The following is a 19,379-nucleotide window of genomic DNA, read 5'->3' on the forward strand; positions in this document are numbered from 1 at the left end:
TATAGCAATAGAATCCTACCTTAAGAAACAGGAAACATATCGAATAAACAACCTAACCTTGCACCTAAAGCAATTAGAGAAAGAAGAACAAAAAAACCCCAAAGTTAGCAGAAGGAAAGAAATAATAAAAATCAGATCAGAAATAAATGAAAAATAAATGAAGGAAACGATAGCAAAGATCAATAAAACTAAAAGCTGGTTGTTTGAGAAGATAAACAAAATAGATAAACCATTAGCCAGACTCATCAAGAAAAAAAGGGAGAAGACTCACATCAATAGAATTAGAAATGAAAAAAGGAGAAGTAACAACTGACAGTGCAGAAATACCAAAGATCATGAGAGATTACTACAAGCAACTCTGTACCAATAAAATGGACAACCGGGAAGAAATGGACAAATTCTTAGAAATGCATAACCTGCCAAAACTGAATCAGGAAGAAATAGAAAATATGAACAGACCAATCACAAACACTGAAATTGAAACTGTGATTAAAAATCTTCCAACAAACAAAAGCCCAGGACCAGATGGCTTCACAGGCAAATTCTATCAAGCATTTAGAGAAGAGCTAACACCTAGCCTTCTTAAACTCTTCCAAAATATAGCAGAGGGAAGAACACTCCCAAACTCATTCTACGAGGCCACCATTACCTTGATACCAAAACCAGACAAGGTTGCCACAAAGAAAGAAAAATACAGGCCAATATCACTGATGAACATAGATGCAAAAATCCTCAACAAAATACTAGCAAACAGAATCCAACAGCACATTAAAAGGATCATACACCATGATCAAGGAGGGTTTATTCCAGGAATGCAAGGATTCTTCAATATACGCAGATCAATCAACGTGATACACCATATTAACAAAATGAAGGAGAAAAACCATATGAACATCTCAATAGATGCAGAGAAAGCTTTCGACAAAATTCAACACCCATTTATGATAAAAACCCTGCAGAAAGTAGGCATAGAGGGAACTTTCCTCAACATAATAAAGGCCATATATGACAAACCCACAGCCAACATGGTTCTCAATGGTGAAAAACTGAAACCATTTCCTCTAAGATCAGGAACAAGACAAGGTTGTCCACTCTCAGCACTATTGTTCAACATAGTTTTGGAAGTTTTAGCCACAGCAATCAGAAAAGAAAAATAAATAAAAGGAATGCAAATCGGAAAAGAAGTAAAGCTGTCACTGTTTGCAGATGACATGATACTATGCATAGAGAATCCTAAAGATGCTACCAGAAAACTACGAGAGCTAATCAATGAATTCGGTAAAGTAGCAGGATACAAAATTAATGCACAGAAATCTCTGGCATTCCTATACACTAATGATGAAAAATCTGAAAGAGAAATTAAGAAAACACTCCCATTTACCATTGCAACAAAAAGAATAAAATATCTAGGAATAAACCTACCTAAGGAGACAAAAGACCTGTATGCAGAAAACTATAAGACACTGATGAAAGAAATTAAAGATGATACAAATAGATGGAGAGATATACCATGTTCTTGGATTGGAAGAATCAACATTGTGAAAATGACTCTACTACCCAAAGCAATCTACAGATTCAATGCAATCCCTATCACACTACCACTGGCATTTTTCACAAAACTAGAATAAAAAATTTCACTTGTATGGAAACACAAAAGACTCCGCATAGCCAAAGCAATCTTGAGAACGAAAAACGGAGCTGGAGGAATCAGGCTCCCTGACTCCAGACTATACTACAAAGCTACAGTAATCAAGACAGTATGGTACTGGCACAAAAACAGAAAGATCAATGGAACAGGATACAAATCCCAGAGATAAACCCATGCACATATGGTCACCTTATCTTTGATAAAGGAGGCAGGAATGTACAGTGGAGAAAGGACAGCCTCTTCAATAAGGGGTGCTGGAAAAACTGGACAGGTACATGTAAAAGTATGGGATTAGATCACTCCGTAACTCCATACACAAAAATAAGCTCAAAATAGATTAAAGACCTAAATGTAAGGCCAGAAACTATCAAACTCTTAGAGGAAATCATAGGCAGAACACTCTATGACATAAATCACAGCAAGATCCTTTTTGACCCACCTCCTAGAGAAATGGAAATAAAAACAAAAATAAACAAATGGGACCTAATGAAACGTCAAAGCTTTTGCACAGCAAAGGAAACCATAAACAAGACCAAAAGACAACCCTCAGGATGGGAGAAAATATTTGCTAATGAAGCAACTGACAAAGGATTAATCTCCAAAATTTATATGCAGCTCGTGCAGCTCAGTAACAAAAAAACAAACAACCCAATCCAAAAATGGGCAGAAGACCTCAATACACATTTCTCCAAAGAAGATATACAGATTGCCAACAAACACATGAAAGAATGCTCAACATCATTAATCATTAGAGAAATGCAAATCAAAACTACAATGAGATATCATCTCACACCAGTCAGAATGGCCATCATCAAAAAATCTAGAAACAATAAATGCTGGAGGGGGTGTGGAGAAAAGGGAACACTCTTGCACTGCTGGTGGGAATGTGAATTGATACAGCCACTATGGAAAACAGTATGGAGGTTCCTTAAAAAACTACAAATAGAACTAGCATATGACCCAGCAATCCCACTACTGGGCATATACCCTGAGAAAACCATAATTCAAAAAGAGTCATGTACCAAAATGTTAATTGCAGCTCTATTTACAATAGCCCTTAGATGGAAACAACCTAAGTGTCCATCATCGGATGAATGGATACAGAAGATGTGGCATATATATACAATGGAATATTACTCAGCCATAAAAAGAAACGAAATTGAGCTATTTGTAATGAGGTGGATAGACCTAGAGTCTGTCATACAGAGTGAAGTAAGTCAGAAAGAGAAAGACAAATACCGTATGCTAACACATATATATGGAATTTAAGAAAAAAAAATGTCATGAAGAACCTAGGGGTAAGACAGGAATAAAGAGACAGACCTACTAGAGAATGGACTTGAGGATATGGGGAGGGGGAAGGGTAAGCTGTGATAAAGCAAGAGAGAGGCATGGACATATATACACTACCAATCGTAAGGTAGATAGCTAGTGGGAAGCAGCCGCATAGCACAGGGAGGTCAGCTCAGTGCTTTGTGACCGCCTGGAGGGGTGGGATAGGGAGGGAGGGAGGGAGGGAGGGAGACGCAAGAGGGAAGAGATATGGGAACATATGTACATGTATAACTGATTCACTTTGTTATAAAGCAGAAACTAACACACCATTGTAAAGCAATTATACTCCAATAAAGATGTAAAAAAAAAAAAAAAAAGAAATTTAAAGCTAAAAATGAATGGGGAGAATGCAAATTCTTCATCTTACTGCCCGTGTGATCTATGCCTTGTTACTCTTGGTAGGAAAAGTATGGTGTCTCTGGCTGTGAAATTTCTATTCTGTGATATCTGTTGCCCTGCTCTGCTGCTGGGAAGTAGTGTCTTCACTGTTCTCTGATTGCCCCAGTGAGTTAAATGCAAATACTATTTTTCTTTTGTTGTTATTAGTATTACTTATTGCATCTTTGTTTCTATTGTATTAAGTTTTTGAAACAATCTCAAAGTCACAGAAAAATTTCCAAGTGTGGTACAAATAACTGTATTCCTGAAGTATAATATTTGAAAGTAAATTGGGAACAAGATGTCCCAATACCCCCAGAATACTCTAAGTATTTCCTACAACAAGGATATTCTCTTGGATAACAGTAATACAACCATCAAAATCAGGAAACTAACATTGGCACTTTACTATTGTCTAATCCTAGACTCCATCCCAGCTTCCTGTGAGCCTCTGGTCACAGCATTTCCATCAGCTGATCAACACATGACCTTACTTTATGTGTATTTCTGTTTAAGGTGGCTCTCTCTCTATCTCTCTCTCTCTCAATAAACAGGCAGATGATTCATTATCATGAAACTCATGGCTCATAGCTCATGTCTGAATGAAGCTAATCTAACACATGCCTTTTCTAATCAAACTGGCAAAAATTAAATACAAAGAAAACATATTAAAAGCAGCAAGGGAAAAACAACAAATAACACACAAGGCAATCCCCATAAGGTAAGGCACAGCATAGCCTTCCTGCACTCAGGAACACTACACACAACACTTCAGTACTATGCTTACAGGCCATTTTAAACAGTGAAATCACCAACAAACAGCACAAAAGTGCAAAAATCGTGGCCATTAAACAGACTGTGAAAAGGACATGTGCACACACCATTGTATTTGTTATCGTTTGTTACATTTACAATTATTTCTATCTCTACCAATATGTTGAAAACCACAAGTTCACACCAGTATCTCCTATTCCCAAACACCATGGGGTACATTCGAATTTTCTCCTTTTTCATATTTGTCATTCCCTTTTCAGATAACAGAAAACCCAGCTCCCATTATCCTTAATGTTATCTGCTTATTAGATCCACCCCTTGCAAGTTACTGACCCTCTGTTGCTGTCCTCGTCTCCACACCCCTCAGACACATCCTCCTCGCCTTACTGAGCTCTGACATGTGGTGCCAGGTCAGCCCTCAGTGAGGATGCCTTCCTCACACATCTGGGCTGCAGCAGCCTGAACCACACCACCACCTCCTCCCCGAGAACACCCTTCTCCCCGTGCTCTGGGCCCTGCGGCTCCCTGTGTCCCTCGTGTGGATGCCTGCGTTGCTCAGTAGCTCCTAATGTCTTTTGGACTGAATTGTTCCAGAAAGGTGGAAGAGAAGAGGAAGGATAATGCAAATGATTTTGATGGCTGATTTTCTAGTCACTATCTCCTTAGTATTTTTACCTGTATTTTAAAAAATAGAGATCATTAAGCAATTTAGGTCAAGTTGGGCCAATAATTTTAAAAATTTGAGAAATAAATACGCTGTGCCAGAAATGTGGTGTAAATACCCTTTGACCTTTAAGGAAATCCATTATTTTATATCCTTGATAATTTTCCTTTAGTTGATAGCTCTGCTTTATGTTATTAGTAGCACAGTTGTTGTGCTCAGTGGAATCCTAGTCACAGCAGCTGACTGGACATGCATTTATCGATCCCCATTTGGCCTTGTACTGGTAATACTGGAATCCAGGCAGTTTTTGGCAGGGTGGTGGAAATGTGCCTTAACGACCAGGAAGTACAGGAATGGCTTTGTCAGGATTGTAGGTAAATAGGTAACTTTATGGCTTCTAAATTTTTCCTTCAGTGTTATGTTTCTATTTTAAAAAAAGAAAAAAGACCACGATTGTAAATGAGATCTCAGTTTCTCCTAGAAAAGTAGTTCAGATGATTTCCTTCACACTATCAGGAATATGTCACTCTTTCTCCACATTTACATTAATGTCAGTAAAGAATGCTCGTTGATACTCTTTCTTTTTTCTTCAGAGGCTCTAGAACAGGGATAACAGACACATGGCTCCACGTCCTCCTCCCACAACTAGAGTATCTGGGTTGGAGCAGATCTGAGAAAGGAAACGCTGATGTAGATCACAAGCTCCTGGAACCAAACACCATGCCCACTTCCCATCATCCTCCATCTCCTGGCTCGCGAATGGAGAGATGAACATGTGAATAAACGTGATACTGGCAAAGAGGCTTGGACATGCTGTTCTATCATTTCCATCCTCTCTATCTACAGACAGCATTCTAGGTGTCCCATTTTTAATTAAAAAAAATTCAAACCCATCAATTTGCAGTAAGACTCTTCTCATTAGAAACTGTTAACAGATAAGCCTCGTCACTGATGACTTCTGGCATAAAAGATTAACACATTACCTCTGCACTCGGTACACTCGCGTCCACGGAGGCACGAGGGCAAGGATCCGGGCCACCAATTCAATCAGGTCACTGGGAGAATAACTCTTGTATCTTCCCGATTTCCACAGCTCATAAAGCCCAGTTCCACGAATCACCAGGGTAGGGTAGAGTTTCAAACCATCAGGACGAAAAGCAGGGTTCTCAAAAAACTCCTGTGAATAGAGAAAATGACTTCTCCATTAGTTATATGGAGATTACCCATAGTGAAGTTTCAATCTGGGGCTGGCTTCTCTCACATACCTATGTGGTCCTTAGACTGACTTTCCTTCCTATCAAGCGAGGGAAGGTAGACAGAACAGAAACTCATTGTTTTTACAGCCTCAGTGGAACAAAACATGTGTGTGCTGGGTGACCAAGCCCTTGCCAACCAACCCAACCCCGGTCCACTGCTGTGGTGTCATAGCATGCCGCCCTCCCCACCTTGCTTTTCTGTCTTTGCAAAGGCAATTTCCTCTGCCTGGAAATTTCATCAGTTTTTCTTCATCTAGCTAATCTTCAGGTCTCAGCTTGAATGCCAGTTCTTCAGAGAGGTCTTCCTGACCTTCAAATACAAGTTGCTTCACTTAAAAATGTTTTTTGGAATTCTGTATTCTTGCCTTCCTAGCAGCATCATACTGACAATTTATCTGATGCCTGCCTTCACCTCCAGACTGCATCCTCCTTTAATAATGGAATGTATTTAATTGTTTAAACTTTTAAAAGTTGTGACATAGATCATCATCTGGGCTGCAAAACCTGAACTGTCTACTATATGGCTCTTTGCAGAAAAAGTATGCCGACCCCTGGATATGACTATTTTGTCCTCAGGCCAACTGGCACCATTCCTAACCCGGGATACACACAGTCCATTTGTTATCTGGACACTGAGGGATACATCTAATTCATCTACTTTGACATAGTAATTTCCTGCACTGTATCATCCCAGCTGGCTGCCTTATTTCTTTACTTGGGATGTAGACATCAGGCATTCTCCTTTCTATGACTTTGCACTGCTAATCTGCTCTTATCTTGATTTCGCTTGACACGTGATAGAGGAATGAGGTGGACTCATACAGCTCCCTCTCACCCCGACCCTGGCGTTAGTACTTAAACGGTCAGCAGTACTGTATCTTGTGAATTGTGAAAATGCTTTATCTTGTGCTGTTATTCTTACAGAGCTTTCCATTGTTTAACTTGGTTTTCAAAGAAATATATAACTATAGTTTTCAATCTCTCTCATTGATTTCTGTCACAGTCTTAAATGCTATAATCTTTGTGCACCATTTGCTCTTAGGGCTATTCTTCCGTAATTGCATGTAATTTTCCCTGTAACATTTATATATTAAAGATTCATGAGGTCTTTAATATTCTATAGCCATCCACAAATAGTATGTATGCAAGTCACTTTCTACCTAGTCTGCATCTATATTGGAACATAGGATTTCAGTAAAGTACTTCTGGTTACTCGTGTAATAAGTTAGGGGGACATATTGGCTGATATAATCCTTCCATAAGAATGATGATAGATGCAATTGGTGCTGGACTTCCGGTTAAACACGGAGAATTAAAATATGTGTTTCTTTCCTTTCCTTCCAAAATCACACTGAAATAAGAGGAAATAATTTTTTAAAAAAGCATAAACCCAGAAGAACAAAGAGAACATCAGAGGAGACAGGAGGGGGAATAAGTGATAGCAATAAATTTTTGGAAGACAGAAAACGGATGGAAGATTGGTAAATGACTTTGCAAATGAAGAAAACTGTAAACAAACTACCTGCAAAGGGGGATACGGATGAAAGGGCAGCTCAGTCACACCGGAGTCCCAGGAACGAGCCTGGATCAGAAATAGCAGTAATGACAGTTCTTCAGAATATAGTAATGATTCAGATGATGTGAATATTATACCAACAAAAAGACAAAAACCTTAGTGAGTGATTCTGATATGGAAAGTGAAAATGAAACTCACGATGCTGGAGAATGCTCCTTTGCTTCTACAGAAGAGTGGACTGAAGACAACATTTCATGAAAACTAGAAGACTTTACAGGTGTGTCAGGTGTAACTATTGAATGTAATAACCCACAAAGTGTTAGTGAAATAACAGAATTAATTTTGATCAGCCGAAATAAAAATTGCCGGCCACAGGCATTAATTTCTGCAAAAATACCCCAGTCAATAAGGAGTTAAAAAGAAAAAAAAAAAGGAGGGAAAATGATCTCACAGAATTCTGTAAGTGTGAAGGTATTAGAACAGAGACATTTTTGGGCATGTAAAAGGCTTACTTCCCATGATGAATCCTTTCTTAGAAAGCTGCTGGAGAATGTGTTTTACTAAAGTAAAGGAGTAAACCAATAAAAAGGATTAACTTGGTTTCTAAAAAACAAAGAATCCAATCCTAGAGAGTGGAGAAGAGGAGCCCTAAGGAAGACCTCTGTGAACTAGGCACAGAGAACTGCCAGTCCAGTTTGGAGCTGGAAGATTAGACCTCTAGGAGTTATGTCTCCAGCCTAAAAAAGGGACTTAGAGAGTATCTGATAGGGTCGGCCACTGAGAGAGGGGCTTTAACACTGAATGGGCACACTTGAAGGTTACAGATACTCAGAGAACTAATAAGCAAATAAAGAAATAAGACAATTTTACTGTTTAGGAAAAACAAAAAGTTATTTAAGAAAAGAAAGTAAGTATAGTATGCTACTTGGCTCCATGCAAATAATAATAATTTATGTAAAAACTGTAATGAAAACACTGACTACTCATATAACTAAAATAGTGGCCTAATAATATTGGGAGAATGGGAGTTCAAAGAATTAACTCTTTAACTATTGTATTGGTAATAGTAAGACAAGAGAATCTCTCTACTGATAGTCAGGAAACAGGAATCCAAGCATAGAAGAAGGAAACAGTCGTAAATACTGGGGACCCCCCGCCCCAACCTCCCCTGGCCTGGCCACAACAGTTGAAAGTGGCGGAGGACTGCTGTGTTTTGATGTGACCCCTTTAGGACTTACTGGATTTTCAAACACTAGTTAATAATAACTTTATTAATTAATACCTTTTATACTATAAAGATAATTAATTTAATAAACATCATTTTGGTGGCAATGTGGATGATACATTAGAAGGGAACATGGCTGGTGGCCGTGGGACTTAGCTAAGCAGCTGTCTACCTGTGCAGTGAGCTGACAAAAGCATGAACTGAAGTTGTGGCAGTGGGGATGAAGAGGAGGCGACAGCCCTCAAAAATATTCAGAAGGAGTAATAGACAGGACCTCCTGTTAGATTAGACCCATGGTAGAGGGAACAGCGACAGCAGCAGCAGCAGTGATGTACTGAGCACTCGCTATGTGCCAGGCATTCTTCTAAGCATGATGCATGCATTACCTCTGCCCACCTTCACAACAGCCTCATTCAGAGATGAGGAAACTGAGGAACAAAGCAGTCCGTTTGCTACCAAGTGGCGGGTAGGGCCAGGATTCAAACTAGGCCCAGTCTGGCTCCACATATTCTCTCTTTCCTTCTGAATGACTGAATGTCTAGCTTGGGAGGGTATATGGATGATGGAACACCAATATCACAGGAAACAGAAGACGAGGAGACCACGGGGGGAATGAAGTATGTCCATATTGGACACATTAAGTCCGAAGTACAAGTAAGACATCTGGTGCTAGTTGAAGAGTATTCAGCAATTGGACTTAAGAGCTAAGGCTTAAGGCTGGAGAGGAAATGAGATTAATTGAAGTGTAAAGTTAGAACAACAGAAGAAAGATGAGCATATAGATGAGAGCAAAAGACAGAAGCCACATTTAAGTGGTGGGAAGAAAAAGAAGATCTAGTGGAAAAGAAATAGTCCTAGAGGTTAAAAAGGGAACCAGGAGACAGCAGAGTCACAAAAGCCAGGGAGGTGAGAATTTAAAACTGGAGAGTCTTTAACAATAACAGGTGCTAAGACTGGATAAAATGTCAGCCGAGAAGTATCCTTTGGATTTGGAGATTAGCAAGTACTTTACAATGTTTGAGAGAATAGTTTGAGAGAGAGAGAGAGAGAGAGAGAGAGAGAGAGAGAGAGAGAGAGAGTGAGTGTGTGTGTGTGTGTGTGTTGGCGGGCAGCGAGTAGAAGCCAAGCTGCAGTGGATTTGGAGGAAGCAGGGACACTGAAGCGTTTGTAAATGACATGGGGGCACTCAAGGGAAAGGAAGGCAGGGTACTGCTGTTTTTCATTGTAGGCCGTACAGTACAACTTGACTTTTAAAATTTTGCATGTATTCCTTTGATACAAATAAAAAATAACTGAAAACGGAAAGTTCTGTACCTGTAAGATCCAACCCGACCAGGATTTCAACATCATTCAGGTCATGCATAGTCATTCATCATAAAACAGACTTTCCTTGGCCTAAGAAAGGCGACACAGAAAGGTGCAAAAGAAAGGGTGCCTTCCTAAGAGCCTGCTTCTACCTGAGACTCACCATGGCCTTTAACAGTTACTTAACCGCGTCAGGTCTTGTTTCCTTATCTGAGGAGGCTGCAACAGGTGGTCTTTTCTGATATAATTCTACACTACCTGTATTCTATGATATTACCTTAAGTATCGAGCCTTTACATTAAGAAAACCGAGCAAATGAAGAAGTAACAACAACAAACACCTCTAACCATACCTGCCAAACTGTAACTTGATCACACTGGCTTTTGGGAAAAACAGCTCAGTGGGGAAAAAAAGAACTTCTGAGTGTCCAAAGGGTGGGCAAACATTAATGGACTTTGAAAGGTTTCGCATTACTGACAAGAGGTTCTGGAGATAAATTTTTCCTCAAGAGAAACTGACACTCTCTAGGCATTTTCAGCAACCTGAGCTTGGATATCCAGGAGCAGTCTAATTTTAAAAGAATAAAATACAAAAACAGCTAAAGGTTATTTTGAGTAGTAAATGATATACCATTTTGGAGACCTGAGGACAGATAGAAAGGGTGAAGTTAATGCTCGGAGGATACATTCCTAAGATGTTAAACATTCTCCATCACAACCAGGACTTTCAGCTTATAAGAAAAAAGAAAACTTCACTTCAAAAATAAATCTCAGTTACTGAAAAATATAAGCAAGTGCTATTTATCACAAACAGCTATGAGCTCTGTACCTACCACTAGATAAGAGTGTGAATCTGCAATGAACAGACGCAAATGACCAGCTCCGCTCTTAGCGACCCAGAACTGACCTAAGCAACAAGGTGTGAGAGCAAAGCCAATTTATAACTAACACATGCAGGCACATAGCTGGGTAGAGGCTTTATGGATCCGTGCCAGGCAAGGCTATCTTGTCCTCTACAGATATAAAATTTTTTAGACTTCTACAATTATACAAGTAGACCCTTTACTTAGCAACCCTTCCTATGGATAAAACACATTAAGGGAACTGTATCTGTGGGTTGCTAATAATGTGACAATAAAATAAAGTAGGGAAAAAAGAAGTTTTTAAAGTGTAAAATATACTGCCTACTAATTCAGGAAAAGTTGTGAATTCCAAATAGGCCCAAACAAGATTTCTTAAACAAAAACTAGTTTAAAAAGATTTTAGTAAACGTTTTATTGAAATATATCTTAGTATAAAAAAGTACACAAATCATAAGTGTACACCTTGATAGATTTTTACAAATCATGTAGCCAGCACCTAGACACTCAAATCAAGAAAAGGCACCTTATCCAAACCTCAGAAGCCTACCATATGCCTGTTTCCAGCTACAATTCCATCCAAAGCTTCTGAACCTCACATTAATAGGATTGTACGTTAGGTAGTCTTTTGGATCTGGTTTCCTTTGCTCAATATTATGCTGAATATAATCAGCCACGTTGTTGCATGAAGTCATAATTAATTTACTCTTATTGTTTTATGTATTTCATTGTTTGACTACACCACAACTTATGTATTTGACTTTAATGGACACTTGGGTTGTTTCCAATCTGATGATACTACACTCAGTAATTCGTGACTGTGTCTTGGTAAATATGTGTGTGCATTTCTGTTGGGTAAACGTGAAGGAGTAGAATTGCTGGGTCATGGAGTATGCCTACATTCACTTTTAGCAGATACTGTCAAACAGTTTCCTAATATGATGTACTATATTCCCACTGGCAGTAAATGAGAGTTCCAGTTGCTCCATACTCTTACCAACACTTGATATTGTCTTTTTTCATTTTAGCTATTCTTAGCTATTCTGATGAGTATACAGTAGCCATGCATTGTAGTTTTAAATTTCATTTCTTTGAAGATAAATGACTTTGAGAACTTTTAAATAGTTGTACTGAATATTTGAATATCCTATCTGTGAAGTGTTTGTTCAAGTTTTTTTTTTTTTTCCCATTCTCCTATTAGGTGGTCTGTCTTTTTTTTTTTTTTTTTTCGGTATGTGGGCCTCTCACTGTTGTGGCCTCTCCCGTTGCGGAGCACGGAGCACAGGCTCTGGACGCGCAGGCTCAGCGGCCATGGCTCACAGGCCTAGCCGCTCCACGGCATGTGGAATCTTCCCGGACCAGGGCACGAACCTGTGTCCCCTGCATCAGCAGGCAGACTCTCAACCACTGCGCCACCAGGGAAGCCCATGTCTTTTTTTTTTTTTAATTGACTTGTAAAAATATTTAAGACAATCTATAGATTAATTTTTCAGAGAATTTTTCTCTATAGAGAAATCGGATTTCTCATTTTAGCTCTATTTTGTTACTCATTTGCTGGGATGCAGTTAGAAAAGGCATATGGTCTGCTCATATTCCCTGTAGGTTTCTTTGAAAAGATTATAAACAAGCAGATAAATCCGTTTACATGAAGGGCTGTCTTTGCAATATTATTTCTGAACTATTCTTTATTTCGAAGACACTAAGAAAATGAATTTTAAGACTCAGCTATTTGCTATCACTTGACATATTTTTTCCAAGGGCACTTAAAGTTATGAATTCTGGTTATACCACTGGCCCACCTAGGAGCTGTGCTAAAGAAAAGTGTGTTTCAGGTGCCTTTTAGGCTTGAAGTCTGAGTGCCTGGCTAGTACTACTGAGGGAAAGATATTAGACTCAAAATCTATTACATAGTCAATATAGAGGAATTAATAACATCTGTGAATTAATGCTGTCTTACAAAATAGGCTTTTAATTGTAATTCATTGGCTTAGAAATAATAAACTTTTTAAAAGGAAAGAATTATTAACTTCACAAATAAGGCATGATGAATTCTATTGTTCTAATAAACAGAGCAAAATAAAAGCAATTTTGTGGATGAAATAACTTGATAAATATTTTCATTCTCTTCTCTAAAAGGATATCCTTAAGCCACTTTCCCTATTTGAGAATCTGAAGGATAAAAGGGTTTTGAGCAATCTCATTTCCCAAGACAAAGCTAACATGAATCAAGCTAACATGTGATAGAGTAAAAACAAACAAACAAAGAAACAAACGAACCCCAGAGTTAGGTATTAAAATTCAAAGAACAGAAAGGCTAGAGGAAAACAGAATATTTTCTTCCACTATTTAATGAAATGCTGTACGAGAAAGGCAGTTCTAAGCTTAGAAGTATCTTAAGAAATCATCACTAAGAAAGTAAGTAAGTAAATAAGATAGATTTGACAACAGAAACAAAAGGTCAAGGATAGGTTGGGGGAAATATTTTTAACAAATATAAAAAACAATCCATAATGTTATTACCTAGAAAGTCCATATAAATAATATTAAAAATATTCATATCCAACAGAGTAACTGGTCAGAGGACAAAAACACACAATTCCAAAAAGATGAAAGAATTATACTTATTAAATACAAACCTGAAAAATACATTACTTATAATTACAAAATACAAGTTGAAATGGCACTTTTATCCATCAAATTAACAAAGATAAAATATTGTATGTGTGTATATATATATATATATATATATATATATATATGTATGTAGAAAATACATACATAGGAGAGAATTATTTTGGGAAAAAGATAACCCTGCTGAAATGAGTGTAAGTTGTTACAACCCTGGGAAAAACAACTAAGTAATATGGTGAGATTCTTAAAGTATTTATACCTTCACCTGATAATTCTACTCCAGGGAATTTGTCCTAAAGAAATAACCCTAAATACTACAAAAAATTACAGGCGTAAAATTTGTTGATGTGCAGTCTATTTACAATATTAAAAACTGATAATATCTTCAATTAAAAAAACTGGAAGTGGTTAAGCAAAGTATGGCATATTTGTTCAATGGAAATTAAGTGGATATTTAAATATGTTAACCTTTTAACAGAGACCAGGCTATAACAGGAATAAATGCTTGCTATAATGTTAAGTGAAAAAGCCATTAAAATAATTACCTATCATATACGTAAGTGTAAGTATATCTTTGTGTATCTATGTATCACCCACCTCATCCCCTAAAAAATCCTAAGTATAAAAAAGTCCTGGGAGTATACTGACATGTTAGAGTTTTATTTGGTGTCGGGGCTGTGAGTGACTCCTCTTTCTCCACTGTGTCATAAGGAGAAGGTCTTGCTTTAATAATGGGAAAAAAATCAACAGTAAATAATCAAAGAGCAGAGAGGGTAGAAGCAGCATGCAGAGGCATTCTCAAGTAGCTTGGTTTAAGGTAACACTTACTGTAAACTGTTCAATGTCTCTCTCTAGTCCCACATTTGGCAGATCGGGCATCATATGAGCCACAACTTTGAAACCAGAATCTTTGGCCAGGTGAAAGGACTCACATACCGCCTTCACAGTGTGGCCCCTGAAGAAGAAAATTCACTACCTGTTACACAAATAAATGGGCAACAAGGTGAGTACAAGGAATAGAGGGAAAACAATCTCTGAGACAGGTAACAGTAGCTCTATAATGAAGAACATGGTTGGGGAAAAAGAAATCTTAGAAAGTCATTTTTACATCTCCACCTCTGAGAAGGCCTGGAAAAAAATAATTTTACTTCTGAGATATTTCTCAGAAATTCCCTTATGCACTTACTCAAAGTTCTGACAGTAAGTGACTGAGGTCACAGGAGTTAATATACACTAATATTATTTGATTTAGCATCATCGGCCAAAATAAGCTTGCTAATGTAAATATCTAGGTTAAAAACAAGAATAATGAGCTCAAAACCATGCAGGAGCAGCATCTTGTTATGCTCTTTCCTTTAAAAATCTTTTTTAACAAATAATTTCATTTGGAGAAAGAAAGGGGGGGAAGAGGGAAAGAGAGGGGAGAGGGAGAGGGGAGAGGGGAGAGGGGGAGGGGAGGGGAAGGGGAGGGGAGGGGGAGGGGGAGGGGGGAGGGGAGGGGGAGGGGGAGGGGGGAGGGGGAGGGGGGAGGGGGAGGGGGGAGGGGGAGGGGGGGAGGGGAGGGGGAGGGAGGGAGGGATACATCTATACACAAAGTAGATTTCACTCTGGTGGGTTGGAGGGCCCTAAAAAAAAAAGTAAGAAGAGAGAATGATTTAGTGACAAGGCAGAATCATTTGGGGCCAGCGGTATAAATCATCTTAACATTCTAGTGCCACATTCAAGTAAGAAGCAAGCCCGAATAATAGTTTGGGGCTACTAAAGACTGAAGCCCTGTGTCAATCCTTTCACTACCTAGCCATTCCCATTCACCACCAAAGAATCCTACAAACCATGGACTCCTTCCCACTCTCTGAAGGTTCCCATCCATTTCCATGGCTTCCATCTCTAATCTCTCTCTCTCTTTTTTTTTTTATTTTACAGTACGCAGGCCTCTCACTGTTGTGGCCTCTCCCGTTGCAGATCCGGACGCGCAGGCTCAGCGGCCATGGCTCACGAGCCCAGCCGCTCCGTGGCATGTGGGATCCTCCCGGACCGGGGCACGAACCTGTGTCCTCTGCATCGGCAGGCGGACTCTCAACCACTGCGCCACCAGGGAAGCCCCTCTAATCTCTTTTTGCTAATGACTTCTCAATCTATATGACTGGGCCAGGCCTCTCTTCTGACACCACGCCCAAATATCCAATACTCTAATGCTGCACTGTACAATAATGGAGTCACGAGGCACACGTGGTTATTCAAGTTTATCTTTAAATTAATTCAGATGAAAAATTCAATTCCTCGGTTGTGCTATCACAGTGGACAGTGCGGGTACAGAACATTTCAGTCACTGCAGAATGTTCTGCTGGACAGCCCGCTCTAAAGCAAACCTTCAACCAGCTGTCCCACAAGTATCTAAAACTTAGTTTATTCAAAATGAAACTCATCTTCCCTCCAAGCCTCATTATTTCCCATTCTCTCTTACCCTCATTCCCACTCAGTCACCGAACACTGCTTTTCAGGACATCATTTCCTGCTTAAATTACCGCAGCAGCCTCTGAACTGACCTTGCTTCTAGCTTGGTCTCCTTAGTCCACCCTGACACTGTGATCCCCAGGACTTCCCTGCTGGTCCAGTGATAAAGAATCCGCCTTCCAATGCAGGGGACGCGGGTGCAATCCCTGGTCAGGGAACTGAGATTCCACATGTCGCAGGTCAGCTGGGCCCGTGCGCCTCAACTAGAGCCCGCATGCCTCAAACTACAGAGCCCGTGCACAACTAGAGAAGAGAAAACCCGCACGCCACAAATACAGAGAAGCCCGTGCACCACAACAAGGAGCCTGCGTGCCGCAACTGAGACCTGACACAGCCAAAAATAAATAAATAAAATAAAATAAAAAACGAATCTTTTAAAATAAATAAATAAATAAAATAAAATGCAGATATGCCTTGATCACAAGTTAGCTTGCAGCCGGGCCTTGGATTAAAGCCCGAACTTGCTGGGCTGACTTCTAAGGCACCCCATGGTCTGGCCATCCTGCTGACCCTTTCAGCCTCACCTCTTACCACGCTCCTACCTCACGCTCCACACTCCCACCAAATGAAACCACTCCAATTTCCCGAAATGTGCCATGTGCTCCTATCCTCAGGAGCTTGCTCGTACTCTTCTTTCTGCCTGAAAAAATCTGCCTCTTCCCCACCTGACTAACTCAGACTCTTCCTATAAGTCTCAGCTTCGATGTCACTTTCTTCGAAAAGCTTCCCTGACCTTCCAGAGACTCCTTCCGCCCCCGAGGTACCTCTCTGGCGTAGCCTTGGTTACTGCAGCAGCCCTACCAGCGTTCCCGGTTCAAGCCTTCCCCGACAAGAACGCACCCTATGCAGGCTGATCTTTCTCAAGCTTGATATCCATCTGACTCTTCCTGTGCAAAATGTTTAATAGACCTCTATTACCTAACGGGAAGCATCCGCCCTCCTTAGCCTGGCACTCTTCCTGGTTGTTGCTAAGATGCTGACCCATGTGTTTCCCTAGTTTCCCTTTACTTCCTTCTCCGAGCACAACCCTCTGCCATGTCTACCCAAATCCTATTCAAGTGAAGCAGCCTTTAAGGTCCAACTCAACACACACTTACTCCCTGAAGCCTGCCTTTATTTCTGGAGGGAAGAGAACTTCATATGGCTCTATCAACCCTTATTTCTTTCCTTCCTTAGACTCCCAAATTTCTCAAAGTTTATACCCATCACCTCACCAGCCTTTCTTTCACTACCCTACCAACTGGCATTTGCTTCACCAAAACTAATCTCTTAAATCTCACACTAGTTTCCTTCTTGTTCAAACCCTTTTCTTTGTTCCTATTCTCCTTGGCCTTCTCTCATACTTTAAACTACTAACCTTGAGCCCTGCCCTCTGCTTTCCATATGGGAAAGGCTATTTATCGCAAGAAATGGAAGAGAGATGAGTATGTTTATAGACTACTGGAAAAAAAGCCAGTAAACAAAGACCAAAAATCAGGGAAGGAGGAGATGGAATTAAGAGCACAGACAGAAGAATGAATAGGAGGAATACCTAGACCTCTCCCTGTCAGATGGGTAGTAACACAGATCCAATCGGTGGGGGAAAAGGAAGGCTTGTGCAAGATCATCTGCACCGCCTTACCGGTTGGTATCTCTGGCCACATCCTCATAGACACTCTGCACCCCAATCTCCAGCCTTGTGCAGCCATAAGTCAACATATCACTTAAATGCCGCTTCATGCAATAATCTGGTCTGGTCTCAATAGTAATTCCGATGCACTTTGTGAGGCTTCTCTCAGAATACCTGTAGAGTAAAATCGAAAAGTAAACAACTTGCCAAAGCTTTAGGACATTTGCTCTCATTTAAAGGATGTCTTCCTTTTGTCCTCCCGGCTCTAACCCAGTGGTTAAGAGCATGGGCTCGGACTTCCCTGGTGGTGCAGTGGTTAAGAATCTGCCTGCCAATGCAGGGGACACGGGTTCGAACCCTGGTCCGGGAAGATCCCACATGCCGCGGAGCAACTAAGCCCGTGTGCCTCAACTACTGAGCCGTCGCTCTAGAGCCCGCGAGCCACAACTACTGAGCCTGCGTGCCACAACTACTGAAGCCCGTGTGCCTAGAGCCCGTGCTCTGCAACAAGAGAAGCCACTGCAATAAGAAGCCCACACACCGCAACGAAGAGTAGCCCCCGCTCACAGCAACTAGAAAAAGCCCACGCGCAGCAACGAAGACCCAATTCAGCCAAAAATAAATAAAATAAATAAATTTTTAAAAAGTTAAAAAAAAAAAAAGAGCGTAGGCTCTGGAGCCAGACTATCTGAGTTCAAATCCTGGCTCTGCTATTTCCTAACTATGCAAACAGGAAAGTTATTAACCTCCCTGTGCTTCGGTTTCATTATCTGCAAAATGAGGATAATAGTAGCTATACCTCATGGGACGGATGTGACTGAGCCAGCACAAAGTAATGTTATCATCACCATTATCATTATTATTCTCCTCAGTGTGCTGCAGCCATAATCTCCTTGAAAGCAGGGATTTCAACTGTGAGAACCCTAATTTTCAATTCCTAGCAACGATTTTTCATGGAAGTGAAAACCATGTGCATTATATATTTCCCACTCCATAGTTTAGAGTTATGTTAAATAAAAGAAAACAAAAGAGGGGGAAGGGAGGGTATGCATAATGATCATAGGAATAATTCAGATGAAATGTCTTCTATACCCACAAGTCTTTTTGTCAAGCCTATTAATCTTAGCAACAACTTACAAAATTAGGAATCATTTTTCTCCTTCACTAAAACCAGATATCAGAGTAGTGAGGACCATTTTAAATTTATTTATTTATTTTGGCTGCGTTGGGGTCTTCGTTGCTGCGTGCAGGCTTTCTCTAGTTGTGGCGAGCGGGGGCTGCTCTTCGTTGCAGTGTGTGGGCTTCTCACTGCAGTGGCTTCTCCTGTTGTGGAGCACGAGCTCCTGGCACATGGGCCTCAGTAGCTGTGGCTCACGGGCTCTAGAGCACAGGCTCAGTAGTTGTGGCGCACGGGCTTAGCTGCTCCGCGGCATGTGGGATCTTCCCCGCCCAGGGCTCGAACCCATGTCCCCTGCATTGGCAGGCGGATTCTCAACCACTGCGCCACCAGGGAAGCCCATGAGTACCACTTTAGATTCAAGCTGCAATCTAGAAGAGGAAAATGACTTGCTAAGTGGTCTGCTGATGCGATGGAAAAGGAACCATTACCTAGAGGCCACTGCAGCCAAGCACTGCACTATATACTCCACATGCACTGAATGCTCC

The 19,379-nt window shown here is 40.3% G+C and overlaps 1 protein-coding gene across 2 annotated transcripts in view; it reads right to left on the reverse strand.

Annotated features, from left to right (window-relative positions):
• Nucleotides 1-19,379, reverse strand: part of ELP3 (elongator acetyltransferase complex subunit 3) — a 115,143-nt gene that overhangs the window by 51,240 nt on the left and 44,524 nt on the right. The window contains exons 8-11 of one of the 2 annotated variants that reach the window (XM_022594969.3): nt 17,727-17,888; nt 14,420-14,546; nt 7,578-7,637; nt 5,783-5,976 (exon numbers count right to left, since the gene is read on the reverse strand). In XM_022594969.3, coding sequence (XP_022450677.1) covers nt 5,783-5,976; nt 7,578-7,637; nt 14,420-14,546; nt 17,727-17,888 — 543 coding nt within the window. The remainder of the gene's footprint in view (nt 1-5,782; nt 5,977-7,577; nt 7,638-14,419; nt 14,547-17,726; nt 17,889-19,379) is intronic. The other variant, XM_022594970.3, reaches the window with a different exon arrangement.

This window comes from Delphinapterus leucas, chromosome 6, assembly GCF_059928025.1.
Source record: "Delphinapterus leucas isolate spDelLeu-1000000601 "Yukka" chromosome 6, BTC_Dleu_Yukka2, whole genome shotgun sequence".
In the NCBI taxonomy this organism is placed as follows: Eukaryota; Metazoa; Chordata; class Mammalia; order Artiodactyla; family Monodontidae; genus Delphinapterus; species Delphinapterus leucas.